Source organism: Sus scrofa, chromosome 9, assembly GCF_000003025.6.
Source record: "Sus scrofa isolate TJ Tabasco breed Duroc chromosome 9, Sscrofa11.1, whole genome shotgun sequence".
NCBI lineage: Eukaryota > Metazoa > Chordata > Mammalia > Artiodactyla > Suidae > Sus > Sus scrofa.
Window position 1 is genome coordinate 8927370 of NC_010451.4, and position 16970 is coordinate 8944339.

At 42.2% G+C, this 16970-nt stretch overlaps 1 protein-coding gene across 1 annotated transcript in view; it reads left to right on the forward strand.

The window, feature by feature from the left end:
* The window catches only part of POLD3 (polymerase (DNA-directed), delta 3, accessory subunit), a 50355-nt gene that overhangs the window by 20879 nt on the left and 12506 nt on the right, over positions 1 to 16970 (forward strand). The window contains 6 exon segments of the mRNA NM_001244235.1: positions 602 to 734; positions 5948 to 6055; positions 6058 to 6211; positions 8979 to 9051; positions 12765 to 12930; positions 16507 to 16613. Coding sequence (NP_001231164.1) covers positions 602 to 734; positions 5948 to 6055; positions 6058 to 6211; positions 8979 to 9051; positions 12765 to 12930; positions 16507 to 16613 — 741 coding nt within the window.

The window sequence follows — 16970 nt, forward strand, 5'->3', positions numbered from 1 at the left end:
TATGAATACCATATGGAACACCTCATCAACTGTAAAAAGACAGTGGTCTCTAAATATTGTGTTGTGTTCCATCACTTTTTTTTTTAGGAAGAAAATTAAAGAATGTTTTTCTAAAGTCAGAAGGACTTAGTATAACTTCTAAATTAAATTTATCTAGCATACTGAGACTATTAACATTGCTGTTCTATTTTAATACCCAATTCAAAGGAATTTCATAACAGGGCTCACATGATCTTGAATTATGTCTCAGGATAAAACCACTGTCGTGTTTTGTGTATGCCTACCAGTGGAGTTGTTTTCTTACAAATTAACTTCATGGCATCACCAGTTATTCATTAGGATTTATTGAGTGTCCACTGGATGATTGATCCTGTCACAGGTACAGTACTGAGAACTGACTCACCGCCACGTCCCTTTCATAATGTCCTTGTCACCGACAGAAGAGCTGCTATTATACTGCACATATGACTGTTTGGCCTTTCAGAGCTTTTTGGACCACCACAGATTGTAAATGGTTTTAATGCAGAAGGGTTACTTGTTCGAGTCCCCACATGCTATGAAGTTTGTGTATTAACAGACTGCTTTTCCTGTTGACTTGTAGCAGTGAAGTCCAAGCTAGCTGTGACTGCCAGCGTACATGTGTACAGCATCCAGAAAGCCATGCTAAAGGACAGTGGGCCTCTGTTCAATACCGACTATGACATCCTTAAAAGCAACTTGCAGAACTGCAGCAAGTGAGCTCCTGAATGTTCCTTGTGGGCTTCTTTACGAATTGATTTTGTAAGATGTTTACACAGTGGCTGCCTCTTCAGAGTGAACGCCAAGTCTAGTAAAACCCCATTTATCTTGCAGTAAGACACATGCCTGGTTTTATTAGTACATCATAAGGTGAAAAATAGCGGCCATAACCCATATTGAAAACCCCAGTGGACTCTCCATAAATCTCCTTCTCATGTATTTACCCAGTCACTGCCGCCAGAAATGCTGTTTGTTGTGCCCCGTTGTTACTCCTTTACCCCAATGTCTGCTTGTCTGAATCCTAACCATCCTGTCAGAACCAGTTAAGTGTCGTCCTTCAAAAAACTGTTCCTCTTTTGATATCCCTCTGCCTTCCACCCTAATCGGTTGATCTTCCACAGCCATGATCAGGTCTCGTTTATCTTCTGTGTCCTGCATAGTACAGGGAGATGTGCTTCATGTGTGTGGGTTTTGGAAATTGATGTCACGGGCTTAAGTTGTGATTTTGTTGCTTATTAATGGCTCAGTGGCTTTGGGTAAGTTACCTAAACTCCTTTAAGCTTTGCTTTCTTCATCTTTAAATTTGATAAAATAATGCCTACTTTGTGAGGTTGTCTGGTGGATTCAGGCCAGATCCCCAGACGTATATGAACCCCTACCACTTTGACAGGCACTAAGCAAGATAATTTGAATTAATTCAGCAGAGATCCGATGAGTGCACGTGATGTGCCACATAGTGTAGAGTGAATACGGCCCAGCACCTGCTCATGCAGTCAGATGCTCCACCGCGGAGCTCTACCGCCTGGCTCCTGCGCACGGAACCGATGGTCCCGTGGGAGGCAGTTATAGTGCAGCGAACAGTGCTACGGGGAGAGCAGTGTGGGAGGATCTGGGGGGCACTCACACCCCCTTTCTGGTTGGGGCGGAGCGAGGCGGCAAGACAGAGACGGCTTCCTGAAAGGCACGGCATCTAAGTTGAGGCCTGACGGCCTGGGAAGGGTAGCCAGTCAGAGGCAAGTGGCTGAGAGAAGACATGGCGCTTGTGCAGAACCGCGGTAGTTTCCTGTGGCTGGAACTTAGAGTGCGAGGCAGCAAGTGGTGATACAAGGAGTTAGACTCTAGGCTGCGACTGCCGGGAGAAGCAGCTGAGACTCTATTCCAGGGGCACAGGGGAGCCACTGAAGGTTTTGAAGGGGATGATCAGAATTGCATTATAGGAAGATCACGCTGGCTATGATGGTGACAATGGCCCTGAAGGAGGTAATCTGAAGGCAGGGCCGTCAGAAAGGAGAAGCGTTGCAGTGATTCAGGATGGAGCTGGCAGCTGTCTGAAGTACAGTAGTGGTGCTGGGAATGGAGAGGTACAGAGGTTAAAGAGTCACCCCATCAAAACCTGGGTGGGGCACTAGCAGGTAGGGACCAGGAGAGAGTACAGTGGGGGCGGGGGGCCGTGTCCATGGTTCAAAGGACGACGGCTGTGTTTCTGGCTGGAGTTGCTGGGTGAGTGATGCTGCCATCACAAGGAAGGCGTCTGCACGAGGGAGAGTGGGCTTTGGGAGAGAGGGGAACACGATGAACTGGGTTTGGACATGTCGAGTCTGCGTACCCTGTGGAGAGTCCAAGTAGGTAGGTGAGTCCAGAGCTCAGGAGAGAAATCCGCAGTAGAGATAGAGGTTTTGGAATCAAAGAAAATAGGTAATGAATTGGCTTATAGCAGTAGAGACAGTCATGCAGAGAGAATGCATGGAATGAAAGAAGGGCAGGAAGTAATCTCCAGGCACAGTTACTAGCTGTGTAACCCGGGCAAGTTATTTAGCCTCTCTGCTTCCATTTTCTCTTCAGTAAAATGAAGCTAACAGAGATATCAGCCTCAGGGTTGTAGAGGATTAAATGAATGAATACATGTAAAGCTTGGCATACGGTAAGCACTCTTCCAGTGAAAGCTGCTTTCTAAGGGATGGGCATAGAAAGAGGGGCCTGGGAGGGAGCAGCCAAAGTTAAGAGGAGAATCATGAGGGTATGTGGAGTTCTAAAAACTAAGGACAGAGTCTCAGGAAGGAAGGACTGGTCAACAGTATCCGACCTTGCTGAGAAGCTAAGTAAAATAGGAGCGGGAAAGTGCTGGCCTCGGTAAGAGCATTTTCAGTGGGGTGACCAGATTCTGATCCACTGAGCAAATGGGGATATAAGGAAATGAGAAGCAACTAGGGACAGTTTTCCAGGAAATCTGATGGTAAAATGGAGGTAGCTGGCTATAGAGGAGCTGAGACCGAGGGAGGATACATACATTTTTAAAGCTGAGAATGTCTCGAACTTGAATCTTTAAGAAAGATCTATAAAAAGAAGAAATAGTTGAAGACATTGGGCAGGGTAGGATAACTCATAAAGGTGGGTCCTTGAGGAGAAATAGATAATAGAATTGCCAAAAATAATTTCTTTATATTCCAGGAGAATAGGGATCATGTCTATTTTGTTAACCACCGTATACCCAAAATGGTGCCTGGCAAATGATAACCATTCAGTAAATAATTGTTGAATGAATTATTGCTAGACATCATTTCCTTTTCTTTCCTTCCTTCCTTTTTTGGCTTTTTGCCTTTTCTTGAGCTGCTCCCACAGCATATGGAGGTTCCCAGGCTAGGGGTCTAATCGGAGCTGTAGCCACCGGCCTACGCCAGAGCCACAGCAACTCGGGATCCGAGCCGCGTTTGCAATCTACACTACAGCTCACGGCAACGCCGGATCGTTAACCCACTGAGCAAGGCCAGGGATCAAACCCTCAACCTCATGGTTCCTAGTCGGATTTGTTAACCACTGCGCCACAACGGGAACTCCTAGACATCATTTCTTTTTTCTTCAGCTCAAAACCTTGAGTGTACTAGGCATCCAAATATTTATTGAATAAATAAGTGTACAGCTAAAGAGTAATTTATGTCTGCTGTCTTATAGGGAACGATTGTAAGAAAACATTAACACTAATGTGTTTATGTGAATTATATTATTAGATTTCAAAAGTAATCCTTTTTTTTTTTTTTTTGTCTTGTCTTTTTAGGGCCACACCCAAGGCATATGGAGGTTTCCAGGCTAGGGGTCTAATCGGAGCTACAGCTGCCAGCCTACACCAGAGCCATAGCAACGCCAGATCTGAGCCACATCTGCGACCTACACCACAGCTCACGGCAATGCCAGATCCTTAACCTACTGAGTGAGGCCAGGGATCAAACCTGCAGCCTCATGGTTCCTAGTCAGATTTGTTTCTGCTGCGCCACGATGGGAATTCCCAAAAGTAATCTATTAAAATCTAGTTGTGGCATATCAAGCTCTAAAAATCAGTTCTGTCGTGTCTAGTAAGTAAGCAAACAAAAGTGACTCAGAAGTCCAAAATGAGGAGTTCCCATTGTGTTTCAGTGCTAATGAACCTGACTAGTATCCACGAGGTTGCAGGTTTGATCCCTGGCCTCGCTCAGTGGGTTAAAGGATCCAGCATTGCTGTGAGCTGTGGTGTAGGTCGCAGATGCGGCTCAGATCCTGGGTTGCTGTGGCTGTGGTGTAGGCCAGTGGCTGTAGCTCTGATTCAGCCCCTAGCCTGGGAACATCCAGATGCCCGGGTGTGCCCCTAAAAAGACCCCCCCCCAAAAAAAGTCCAAAATGAAATTTGCGTAGGGACCCCTAAAACAAACATGGCAAGTAAAACGTGATAGTAAGAAGCACTTTAATGAAACTTAAATACTTAAAAATATCCTTGCTAGAAATGTGAAGAATTTATCTCCAATAAAGAAGTGTGTGTTTGGTCCTGAGAATTATGGGCCAACTGAGATCTGACTCATTGTTTCATGTGTTTTAAGAAGTGCTGTGACAGGAAGAAAGCTGAAATTTTAGAAGAAAGTTGAAATTTTAGGATTGAGCAGATTCTTCTCTCTTCGGACATGTTCCCAGCCTAACTTGGTCTCTTCCTCTATTGCCAATTCCTGGTCCTGACCCTAAGGTGTGGAATGTAGACCAAATGGAGAAAGAGTTGTCTTGGGGCCAACTCGAGATGTTGACAGTGAAATAAAACATTGCTCTTTTTCCTTGTCCATGGATGCACTGCAAAGCCAGAGAGGAGAGTGGTAGGTGAAAGGCAATGATTTCTGTCTGTTCTCAACTCTGATGCACAAAATATTTGTGTTGATGTGGGTTTTCTCGGCGAACTGTAATACATCAGTGCGAGGTTTCTGGAGCTGTTGACCAGCATGGGGCTTTCAGCCTTAAGTCCTTCAGAAATTAAGTGATGTTATCCGAGTTTTGTGTTTTTTTCCCTAGGCCAGTTATTCTAACGGTTAATCTTGAAGTTGTGCCTGGTTGATATTTAAGATAATTGCTGTCACCGTGTATAGTTTCTTCACCTCCACCTCCCACCCCCAGCTGAGATGATACCCTAAAGGAGGGAGACGTCTCCTCCAAGTTGGGAAACTTGAAGTACCACTGCCTAAGAAGGCCGCCTCCGTCACCCACTCGCTGCGCAGAACAGTTCCGTAGGGATTTGGTTAAACAGGCAGGTCTCCGGTGATGAGAGAAGAGATGAGTGTTCCCGTCCATTGGTCGTGGAAGTCGTTCCAAAGTTTTCACCGGGCTGAGGGCGTGCTTGTCTGCTGCTCTTGTTTAAGATGATTGTAAATGATGAACAGATGACTGTAAAGGACCCCAGGCTGTAGGAGCCAGCGGCAGTGTTCCCAGCTTCTTCCCTGCTTTAAAGCACCATCCATTCTGGCCAGGATAGCCGCCGGAAGTTTGTTAATATTCGAAGCTCTTAATTTTGATTCAGTCAGTATTTATAAGGTATCTAGCCCTATAAGGTGAAGGCCTTTAAAAACAAGCGATAACCATTTGATTTACTAAGGATAGTGAAGCGACTTCTCTCTTATTATTATTGGGTGTGTTCTTGCTATTTGGAAGTAAGATACGTTTTTCAAAACAGCAAGAATACCCATGTGGTATGGTAGAAGACACCTGCTTCCAGTCTTGGTTCTGTTACTAATGAGACGTGTGACCTAGGACACACTTCACTTCTCTTCAGTACTTGTTGCACAAAATAATTTCTAAAATCCACTCTAGTTTTAAAACGTCCTCATTTTATAGTATTAGGGTTAGAAAGCACTGTGTGGAAGAAGCAAGAGTTTGAAAATAAGTTTGATGTTGGCATTAATTAATTTAACATTTCTGTCCTCAGGTTCAGTGCCATCCAGTGTGCAGCCGCAGTCCCAAGAGCTCCTGCTGAATCCTCATCTTCTGAAAAATTTGAGCAGTCAGATCTTCCAGTGTCACCTGAGACACAGGCCATAATGAGTTGACCACCAATGGTCATGGCCCCACTATCCCCAAACAGAGTCCCCAGCAGCCCAAAGGGATTATGGGCATGTTTGCTTCTAAAGCTGCTTCTAAAACCCAAGATGCCAACAAGGAAACCAAAGCAGAGGCTAAAGAGGTAACGGATGTAAGTACTCGTTAAGCACAGGCTTTTATAGCTCAGAGTGGGCAACTGAAGAGTATTTAGTAACTCCAATGGTAGAATGTAGGTACATAAGATTCTTTTTTTTTTTTTTAATAATGATTTTTATTTTTTTCTATTATACCTGGTTTACAGTGTTCTGTCAGTTTTCCACTGTACAGCATGGTGACTCAGTTGCACATACATGTGTACATTCTTTTTTCTTACATTCTCCTGCGCCATCATAAGTGACCAGACATAGTCCCAGTGCTACACAGCAGGATCTCATTGCTAATCCATTCACATTCTGCTATTTAGTTTTATTTTGTCTACTTTAGTTTAAATCCCCTAGTCTACCTGAAATAGTTTTTTTTTGTTTTCTGTTTTATTTTTTTGATGCTTCTCGTCAAGCCACAGATTCTCCTGTAAAATGTAAGGCCTGTCCTGTGCACATCACAAGATTTTTGTGAAACCCATGACACCTCAGAAATTATAAACCACAAAGAATTGTATATTAGCAGTGTGTCATTTGGAAACATCTTATATTCTAGGCTTTGTTGTATATGCCTTCCTTCCTGGTGTATTTAACGTTTCCATTCTATTTTATGAAATTTTTTTTGGTTTTTTTTCCTTCATTCACTTTCCTTAGTTTTTTCTTGTTCAGTCATCTGAACTAACGTAAGTGCATTGAGCATTGACTTAAGCAAAGTCTTAAGATACTATTTTTAAGAAATCTAGAAAAGCGTGATTATTGTAATTAGTACTATTGCCATCATTGTCATTTTATTTTATTTTATTTTGTCTTTCAAGATCCACACCTATGGCATATATGGCGGTTCCCAGGCTAGGGGTGGAATTGGAGCTGTGGCCGCTGGCCTATGCCACAGCCACAGCAACGCCAGATCTAAGCCTCATCTGCGACTCACACCACAGCTCATGGCAGCACTTAATCCACTGAGCGAGGCCAGGGATCGAACCTGCATCCTTATGGATACTAGTCAGTTTCATTTCCGCTGTGCCACGGTGGGAACTCCATCACTGTCATTTTAAAGCTAACACTTTGGGAAAGGAGAGGAGAGGTAGAGAGAAAACAATGACATCTATAGAACCCCTACCTAGTGTCAGTAGTTTGGTCTTTGTTTAAAGCCTCTTATCTGTTGTGTGAGTGAGATGTTACCATCATCTGCATGGTATGTAGTGAAACTGAATCCTAGGCTTGATAAGTAACTTGCCTGGATGTCATGTTGCTATGAAGTGGTGGAACCAGCATTCGGCTCTACTCACTGTGATGGCAGATGTAGCGTTTTGGAGGGTTTTCCCCATTGTGTACCATACTGCCTCTGATCTGTTTTAATTCTGTCAAAGTAAGTAGGTTTCTTTTTCCCCCAGGAATCGTGTATTTATTTATTAAAGGATAGTTGATTTACAGTATTTTATCAAGTTGTTTTAGAAGAAAGTGACCCAGTCACACAAATTTCCCAGTGCTGTACAATAGGATCCCATTGCCTATCCATTTCAGATATAACAGTTTGCATCCAAAGAACCCCAAAGGAGTTCCCGTCGTGGCTCAGTGGTTAACGAATCCGACTAGTATCCATGAGGACTTAGGTTTGATCCCTGGCCTTGTTCAATGGGTTAAGGACCTGGCATTGCCATGAGCTGTGGTGTAAGTGGCAGACGCAGCTTGGATCCTGTGTTGCTGTGGCTGTGGTGTAGGCCGGCAGCTACAGCTCCAATTTTTTTTTTCTCTCTCTCTTTTGAGCCGTACCTGTGGCACATGGAATTTCCCAGACTAAGGGTCACATTGGAGCTGTAGCTGCTGGCCTACACCACAGCCACAGCAACGTGGGATCCCAGCCTTCCTTGTCTGACTTACACCACAGCTCACGGCAACGCCAGAGCCTTAACCCACTGATTAAGGATGGGGTTCGAACCTCTGTCCTCATGGATGCTAGTCAGATTGGTTTGTGCTGAGCCACCACCAGAACTCCTACAGCTCCAATTCAACCCCTAGCCTGGGAACCTCCATATGCTGCAGGTGCAGCCCTAAAAAGACAAAAAAGACAAAATGGAAAACCGCTAAAATGCCCATCCATCCCATCCCCCACCCAACCCGGCAGAGCAGGTCTGCTCTTCTTGGCCATGATCTGTTTCTGTTTTTTGTTTGTTTGTTATTTTAAATAGGATCAGCTGTTGCACATTTTATATTCCACAAATAAGTGATATTTTATGGTATTTGTCTTTTTCTTTCCGGCTTACTTCACTTTGTATTGCGAGTCTAGATCCATCCATGTTGCTGCAAATGGCATTAGTTTGTCTTTTTTTATGGCTGAGTAATATTCCATGTAGTTTTTAAATATATTCAAGAAAGGTTTAGATACATTCATGGATGATAGTTTTAAAAGAACAAGGAGAAACTAAGCTTTGGAAATTAACACCCAATACTCTCTGGTTTGGTTTTGTCCTTATATGTGGTGCCTACCCGTTTTGGCATGACACTAGAGACCGTATGCTCATGGCAATGCGCTCTGCTAGTGACGGGATTTTTTTTTTTTTTTTTTGGTGCCACACCTGTGGCATGTGTAAATTTCCAGGGATTGAAACCACACTTATATAGCAGTGGCCTGCGCTGCAGCAGTGACAGCGCTGGATCCTTAACAACTAGGCCACCAGGGAACTCCTTGAAGAGATTTTTTTTGATTGCTACTTGAAGAACAGCCTGAATACCAGGGGAAAAAAAAAATCGCACTTGTTTTCTTTTCTCTCCTTCTAGGCATCTTCAGTAGGCAACAAGGCATCAGGGAAGGGGAATACGATAAGCAATTTCTTTGGAAAAGCTGCTATGAGTAAGCGTGTTTTTACCTTCTTTTGACCAATGTATAAATGTTAATATAATCACATTATACCTGAAGTGAAAACACTTTGTCCAGTTTTTACCCACCCATTTACCTACTACCGTGAGGCATTCCTGCATCCTAACAGATTTATAGCCTGCAGACCTGTGTGTGTGTGTGTGTGTGTATATAGATGAGCATAACCAACTGGAGAACAACAGATTTTATGGATGAGCTGGGTTCACTTGAGATTTCTTGGAGGGTAGTTTACTTATTCCTATTTTTTACTTCCTGCCTTGAAAAGAGAAATATTTGTTTCATAGAGTTCTTGAAAATGGGTAATTAAAAGGGAGGCTGCTTGGTTAAGCAGTCTAGTATTGAGAATAGTATCTTAAATGCTGGAGTCAGTTTGCCTGGTGTAATAACCATCGTTAGCCTTATTTCCCAAGAGGCTGCAAAAACAAATTTTTTGACTTGAGTTATTTTTGTAGATTTCTTACAATAATGAATGAGACCTCAGTGTAAATGAGAAAGGCCCAGGTAGTAATGGCCACTTAAAAATATTAACTTTTGAGAGAGCAAATCTCTTATTTAAAAAAAAAAAAAATAGGGAGTTCCCGTCGTGGTGCAGTGGAAACGAATCTGACTAGGAACCATGAGGTTTCCAGTTCAATCCCTGGCCTCACTCAGTGGGTTAAGGATCCGGCGTTGCCGTGAGCTGTGGTGTAGGTCGCAGATGAGGCTTGGATCTGGCGTTGCTGTGGCTGTGGTGTAGGCTGGCGGCTACAGCTCCCATTAGACCCCTGGCCTGGGAAACTCCATATGCCTTGGGTATAGCCCTGAAAAGACAAAAAAAGAAAAAAAAAACAGGAATTGTTTCATATAGAAAGAACCAATACTCACGTATTGTCTTTGGGAGGGGGCGCACCCATGGCATATGAGGTTCCCAGTCTATGGGTGGAATCAGAGCTACAGCTGCCAGCCTAAACCACAGCCACAGCAATGCCAAATCCTGAACCCACTGGGCAAGGCCAGGGATCGAACCTGCAACCTCATGGTTCCTAGTCGGATTCATTAACCACTGTGCCACAACGGGAACTCCCTTTTTTCTTTTTCTTTAATTTTTTGTTATAGTTGATTTAGTGTTAATTATGTATTTTCATACTTCTTATATTAAGTACACATGGCCTGAGGGAATGTGGCCAGAATACCGGGAAAAACCCAGGAGTTGCAGGATGGCACACTTCTTGGAGCATTGTGTTTTACAAGGATTTTGTGGGAAGCATTTTGTTACATGCCTATGCAAGTAACATTAATCAGAAGTATGCTTTTCAGTGATGGTCAAAATGGTAGTTATGGGACAGGTTGGAGTGATAGCTTTTTTATTTGCCATAAAAGCCATCAGAAAACATATTTATGTTCTGAAAAAAATACTGAAAATGTGCTATTTTCAGGTTATTAGGAAGCACAGTTGTATTATTGCAGGCCCAGTGTATAAGGAGGGCTCCCTACCGTGAAAATTTCAATATCATGCTAATGTCACTAGCCTGCATGGGTGGTACTAGTCCACTGTACCCAGTCAGATTGTGTGCTTTCTGGGCAACTTTGAGGCCCACAGGTTTATTTCTTGGGTTTTTTGTTTTTAATGTTTTTGTGATCTTAAAAGTCAGTGAATTTCTGGAGTTCTCTTCATGGCTCAGCAGTTAACGAGCCCAACTAGGATCAATGAGGATTTCGATCCCTGGCCTCACTCACTAAGTGGGTTAAGGAGCTGGCATTGCCGTGAGCTATGGTGTAGCTTGCAGACATGGCTCAGATCTTGGCGTTGCTTCGGCTGTGGTGTAGACCAGCAGCTGTAGCTCTGATTCAACCCGTAGCATGGGAACTTCCAGATGCCGTGGGTGTGGCCCTAAAAAAAAAAAGCCAAAAAAAAAAAATTAGTAAATTTCAGAATTACTGTCGTTTCTAAAATATATGACATGACTATTTTCAAACTGTAAAAGCCAAACAGAAGTATATATTTATTCATGTGTTTAATTAGCAAATATTTATTGAGCACCTACTATGTGCTTGACACCATTGTGTACTAGCGATACAATGGAGAAAATACCCTCATGGTCCTTATATTCTACTGGAATAGATAGACAAATACAGAGAAAAAAATAGTTAATGATTGTGATAGCTAAACAGAGTATCAGGAAGTTATGATAGCATGTAATAGAGGGAGAGGGAAACTTGGATTAAAATAAAGGAATGAAATATTCATCTAATTAAAAGAATGGCTTACAAAGCTGATTTAACAGATTTTTTTTTCAAGGATAAATGTTTAGAGTAAAATTACGAATGTTTTTATTGTATTTGATGCATGACAAGATCAACACAATGAAAATGAAGCTTGAGAGTTGGATAAAGAGTATTGATTGTGGGGATTTGAACCATTTAAAACTTAATGGCAGACAATAGCAAGTTTTGGCAAGGATCTGGAGAATTGAACCCTCATACATTGCTGTGAGGAATGTAAAATGATGTGCTCACTTTGAAAAACAGTGCGGCAGTACTTAAGAAAATTAAACATAGCCACCCAGCACTTCCACTCCTAGGTATCTACTCAGATGAATTAAAGCTGTATATCCATAGAAAAACTTGTACACAGATGTTCATAGCAGCATTCTTCATACTAACCAGAAAGGTCCACCATCAGATCAATGGATAAATATGTGATATATCCATATGGTGGAATATTATTCAGCCATAAAAAGGAATGAAGTACTGATACCTGCTACAACATGGATGAACCTTGAAATTAATGCAAAAAGAAAAAGGCCAACACTAAAGGCCGCATGTTGTATGATTCCATTTATACAAAATGTGCAGACTAGGCAAATTTGTAGGGACAGAAAGTATACTGGTTGTGAAAGGATGGTTGGGGAGTGACTGCTAATGGGTACAGGGTTTCTTTGGGGTGATAAAATGTTCTAAAATTAGGAGTTCCCACTGTGGCACTATGGGTTAAGGATCCAGCATTGCTGCAGCTGTGCTGTAGGTCACAGTTGTGGCTCAGATTCTGTCCTTGGCCCAGTAACTTCCATATGTCATGGGTGTGGAAACAAAAAAGGTTCTAAAATTGTATAGTGGTGTTGTTGCAATTAAAAACCACTGGATACTACACTTTAAAGGGGTAAATTATGATATATGAATTATATCTCAGTAATAAAAGCTGTAACGCTTTATTTTTTAAAAAAATCACAGCATTGGTGACAAAATTAAAAAGTCATCATCTGTTGTCTTTCTTTGCTTAAAAAGGTGTGTTCCTTCTTTTTTTTTCCAGTGTAAAAGGGAAGTGCTTTTCTGTTGTCATAATTCATAAGCTGCATACTCTTGGGAAGCATTTTTTAATCTCTTCATCTAACACATGAGAATATTGGTACCTCACGAAGTTGTACTCATTTTCCCTAAGCCTTGCTTTTCTATCATTCGGCCTGGGGGCTGTGATATAATGAGGGATTAGCAGGAGGCAGAAATGAAAACAGTTACAGCTAGAGTACTAGTTGGAAAGGAGCAATGTTCTCTGACTAGGTCGTGAGCTCCTGTTAGGACACGGACTGTTTTTTATCCCTTTAGCCCCTGTTCCTAATATATTACCTGGCACTTAGTAAACTGCCAAAGAAATGATAGATTGGTATTGCACGATGGGTTGTATATCGTCTGCTATACTTCATTTATAGATAAACTTAAAGTCAATTTGGATTCCGAACAAGCAGTGAAAGAAGAAAAAAAAGTAGAGCAACCTCCACTGTCTGACACTGAACCAAAGCTGGCAGCCCCTGCGGGCCTGAAGAAAGCTAGCAAAAAAGCAGAGCCTGTTAAGATGCAGCAGAAAGAAAAAAAAAGGTAGGAAAATTTTGTTGCTTGTGGGGAAGAGTGTCTCTGCTGGGGGTGAGAAGGTCTGCTTGGGCTTATTGACAAGCAGCAATTTTCAGTTGAGCACGAAATCCTACCTAATGCCTTAGGAGCACAGCTGCAGAACCAAAATGAGGAGAGAAGCTCCATCGCTTATCTAGTGAAACAGAACTGGAGTCAGCCAGTTGAGATGATTCAGAGCCCAAAGCCAGTTTTCTGGGCCCCATTGATCTGAATTGATTGCCTTTTCTCCTTGACTTCATTTTTGTATTTGTGGACATGGCCTAAGTGTGCCGGATTCTATGTCTCTGTTTTTCACCTTAGATTGCCAAGTGAGGGGTTACTGTTTCCAGTGAAATTTAAGAGAAAAAGTTCTTTGTTTGCTTTTTATATCAATAAGTTTATTTTTCAAGGGGTAAAGTGTAATTAGAAAAGAAAATAAAAAGCACACAAGCTGTTAAAAATGAATCCAGGAATTTGAGACACTACCTCATAGTTGGTAGGGATTCGTCTGTTGAAAGAAATTCTAAAGGACAGTGTCAGCACTGATAGGCCCAGAAACACTTGACTTTTGTGGCAGGGTTGGGGCTACTCTGTTAGAAAACATCAACAAAAAGTTTCAGAGGGGCAAAGCTCTGTCCAGTGGGCCGGGCCCCCTAGGAACGTGTGATGTGGATGGATTAAAAGGTCTCCGGCCCTGGGTGCCACACTCCTGGTTGACTTTTACTGCCAGGAATGCATTCAGTATTTTACCACTAAGTAGGATGTTAACTGTATGTGTGTTTTTATTTATTTATTTATTTGTCTTTTTTTTTTTTTTTTTTTTTTTTTTTGCTATTTCTTGGGCCGCTCCCACGGCATATGGAGGTTCCCAGCTGGGGTCCAATCGAGCGTAGCCACCGGCCTACCAGAGCCACAGCAAGCGGGATCCGAGCCGCTCTGCAACCACACCACAGCTCACGCAACGCCGATCCAACCCACTGAGCAAGGCAGGACCGAACCGCAACCTCATGGTTCCTAGTCGATTCGTTAACCACTTGCCAGACGGAACTCCTGTATTATGTAATAGATTTTTACAGATGCAAGGAGCACTTAGTTCAACCGAGGATGCTGAGCCGATCAGTCTGCACTGCAACCTACCCACAGCTCACAGCAACACCAGATCCTTAACCCACTGAGAGAGGCCAGAGATCGAACCTGCAACCTCATGGTTCCTAGTTGGATTCGTTAACCACTGTGCCACAACGGGAACTCCAGGAAGTTCTTTTCTATTCCTAGTTGGCTGAGATAGTTTGTGAATGGATGTTGAATTTCGAAAGATACTTCTTCATTTTTGAGATGGTTATATGGTGTTTTTGTTAATGCGAATTATACTGATTGGTTTTCAGATGTTAAACCAGCCTTGCATTCTTGGTCATGATCCTTTTTATATATCGCTAGATTTGATTTGGTAACATTATATTAAGGATGTTTTGCATCTACATTTAAACTTTTTTTTATGTGTTTTATTGGGGGAGGGGGCACACCCCCGGCATGTGAAGTTCCTGGCCCAGGGATTGAACCTGCACCGCAGCAGCGACCTGAGCCTCTGCAGTGACATCCAGATCCTTTACCTGCAGGGCAGCAGGGGAACTCCTGCATTTCTATTTTCAGGGTCTCTAATCCGTTGTTTTCTTTGGGCAATGTCTTTGTCAGATTTCAGTAGCAAAGTTGTGCTGTTTCGTCCAATTAGTTGAGGGGAGCATCCTCCTCCTTTGTTTTCCAAGAGAGTTTGTGTGAGACATGTATTGTTTCTTAGGAGTCTGATAAAATTCACCAGTGAATTCAGGCTTGGAGTTTTCTCTGCAGGAAAATTTTTATTAGGAATTTGATTTCTTTAAATAGAGCTATTCAAATGTTCTTATCTTTTTAGGTCAATTTTGAATGTGTTTTTACAGGAATGTATATATTTCATTGAAATTGCTGAGTTTACTTGCATAAAATTGTTCAGGATATATAGTCTTATTCTTTGAGTATCTGTGGAATCTATAGATATCACCACATTTCTTAGTTCTTTCATTCCTAATGTTGATATTTTTCTTTTTTTAAATCAGTCTAGTAAAAGTCTTACTAATTTTCTTAATCTATTCTCAAAAATAATTTTCAGCTTTTAAAATTTTCTATTTCATTGATTTCTGCTCTTTATTTCCTTCTACTTATTTTGGGTTTAATTTGTTCTTTTTCTAACTTAAAGTAGAAAATTAAGTTGGTATTTAGTTACATAAGAAATAAGGTAATTTGGAGTTCCCATCATGGTGCAGCGGAAACAAAGCCAACTAGGAACCATGAGGTTGTGGGTTCGATCCCTGGCTTTGCTCAGCAGGTTAAGGATCTGGCATTGCTGTGAGCTGTGCTGTAGGTCGCAGTCGTGGCTCTGATCCCGCATTGTGTGGCTGTGGTGTAGGCCGGCAGCTGCAGCTCTGATTAGACCCCTAGCCTGGGAACTTCCACATGCTGCCAGCGCGGCCCTCAAAAGACAGACAAAAAAAAAAAGAAAGAAGGTAATTGAAAGCAAAAACTATGTCTTGTACAAATTTGTGTCTATAACACACAGTAGGCCCCTTGTTTAAATTATTTGTTGATTGAATGAGTAGTGTGGTGGAGTATCCGGAAACGGAGAAATAATAAATAATGTCAGGATGGATGTAGGTTTTTTATTATGTCATTAGAATCACCTTAAGGTCTTTTGTCTGCCTTTGCTTATAGTGTACTTTCTCTAAAATATAGGTGTCTCTTTTCTATTTGATAAAATTATATATTTTTTTTTCTTTTTTTTTAGGGCCACAGTCGTGGCATATGGAAGTTCCCAGGCTAGGGGTCAATTTGGAGCTGGAGCTGCTGGCCTACGCCACAGCTACAGCAATGCAGGATCTGAGCCACGTCTGTGACCTACACCACAGCTCAAGGCAACATTGGATCCTTAACCCACTGAGCGAGGTGGGATCAAACCTGCGTCCTCATGGTTGCTAGTCCGATTCGTTAACTACTGAGCCACAGTGGGAACTCCAGATAAAATTATATTTAGCTCTTGAAGTTTTAAAGACTCACGTCCCTTAACATTTTATTCAGTAAAATTGATCACATTGTATTTTATAGTTAGTGGTATTTATGTTTTTCCTGCAAGAGTTTATTTATAGCAGTGGTATTTTCTTGATCTTTCCATCTAAGCATTTAGCAGAAAGCCTTGTGCGTAGGTAGAAGCTGTTTGTTTAATGCTTGTTGAATGATTGAAAGGCCAGTAGGGGAAATAAGGAATTTGGAAAAATTCTCAATAACCTGGTAAGTAGCTTACAGTGGTCTTTAGAGAGCTAGAGAAAGGTTTTTTTTCTGGTTACCCCATCAAGTGATCTAGTTGTGGTCAGTCAGCAGAGTATCCTTAAAAAGAATCCTGATGGGTCTCTTATGACTCTCATTGTCTACCCTCTGGAATTAAGATCATGGGTTATGAAGCAAGGCCCATAGTAACATATGAATACTTTTATTTTTATTTTGTGTTAACATGTTTAAATTATTCCTGAATGGCAACAGGAGGAAACAAGTGGCGTTATCTGATGATGAGATAAAAGAAACTGAAAACATGAAGAAAAAGAGGAGAAGAATCAAACTTCCTGAGTCTGATAGCAGTGAGGATGAAGGTGAGGACTGCTGTGACTGTTCGGTTAGCGGGATTGTCTCAGTCAGTTTGGGCTGCTGTAACAAAAATACCGTAGACTGGGGGCTTGAACAACAGAAATGTATCCTTCACAGTTCTGAAGGCTGAGAAGTTCAAAATCTAGGTGCCAACTGATGGAGTTCCCTTCATGCCTCAGTGGCTAATGAACCCAACTAGTATCCTTGGGGGCTCGGGTTCCATACCTGGCCTCGCTCAGTGGGTTAAGGATCTGTCCGGTGCTGCCAGGAGCTGTGGTGAAGATTGCAGACGTGGCTGGGATCCCATGTGGCTGTGGCTGTGGTGTAGGCCGGCAGCTGTAGTTCCGATTGGACCCCTAGCC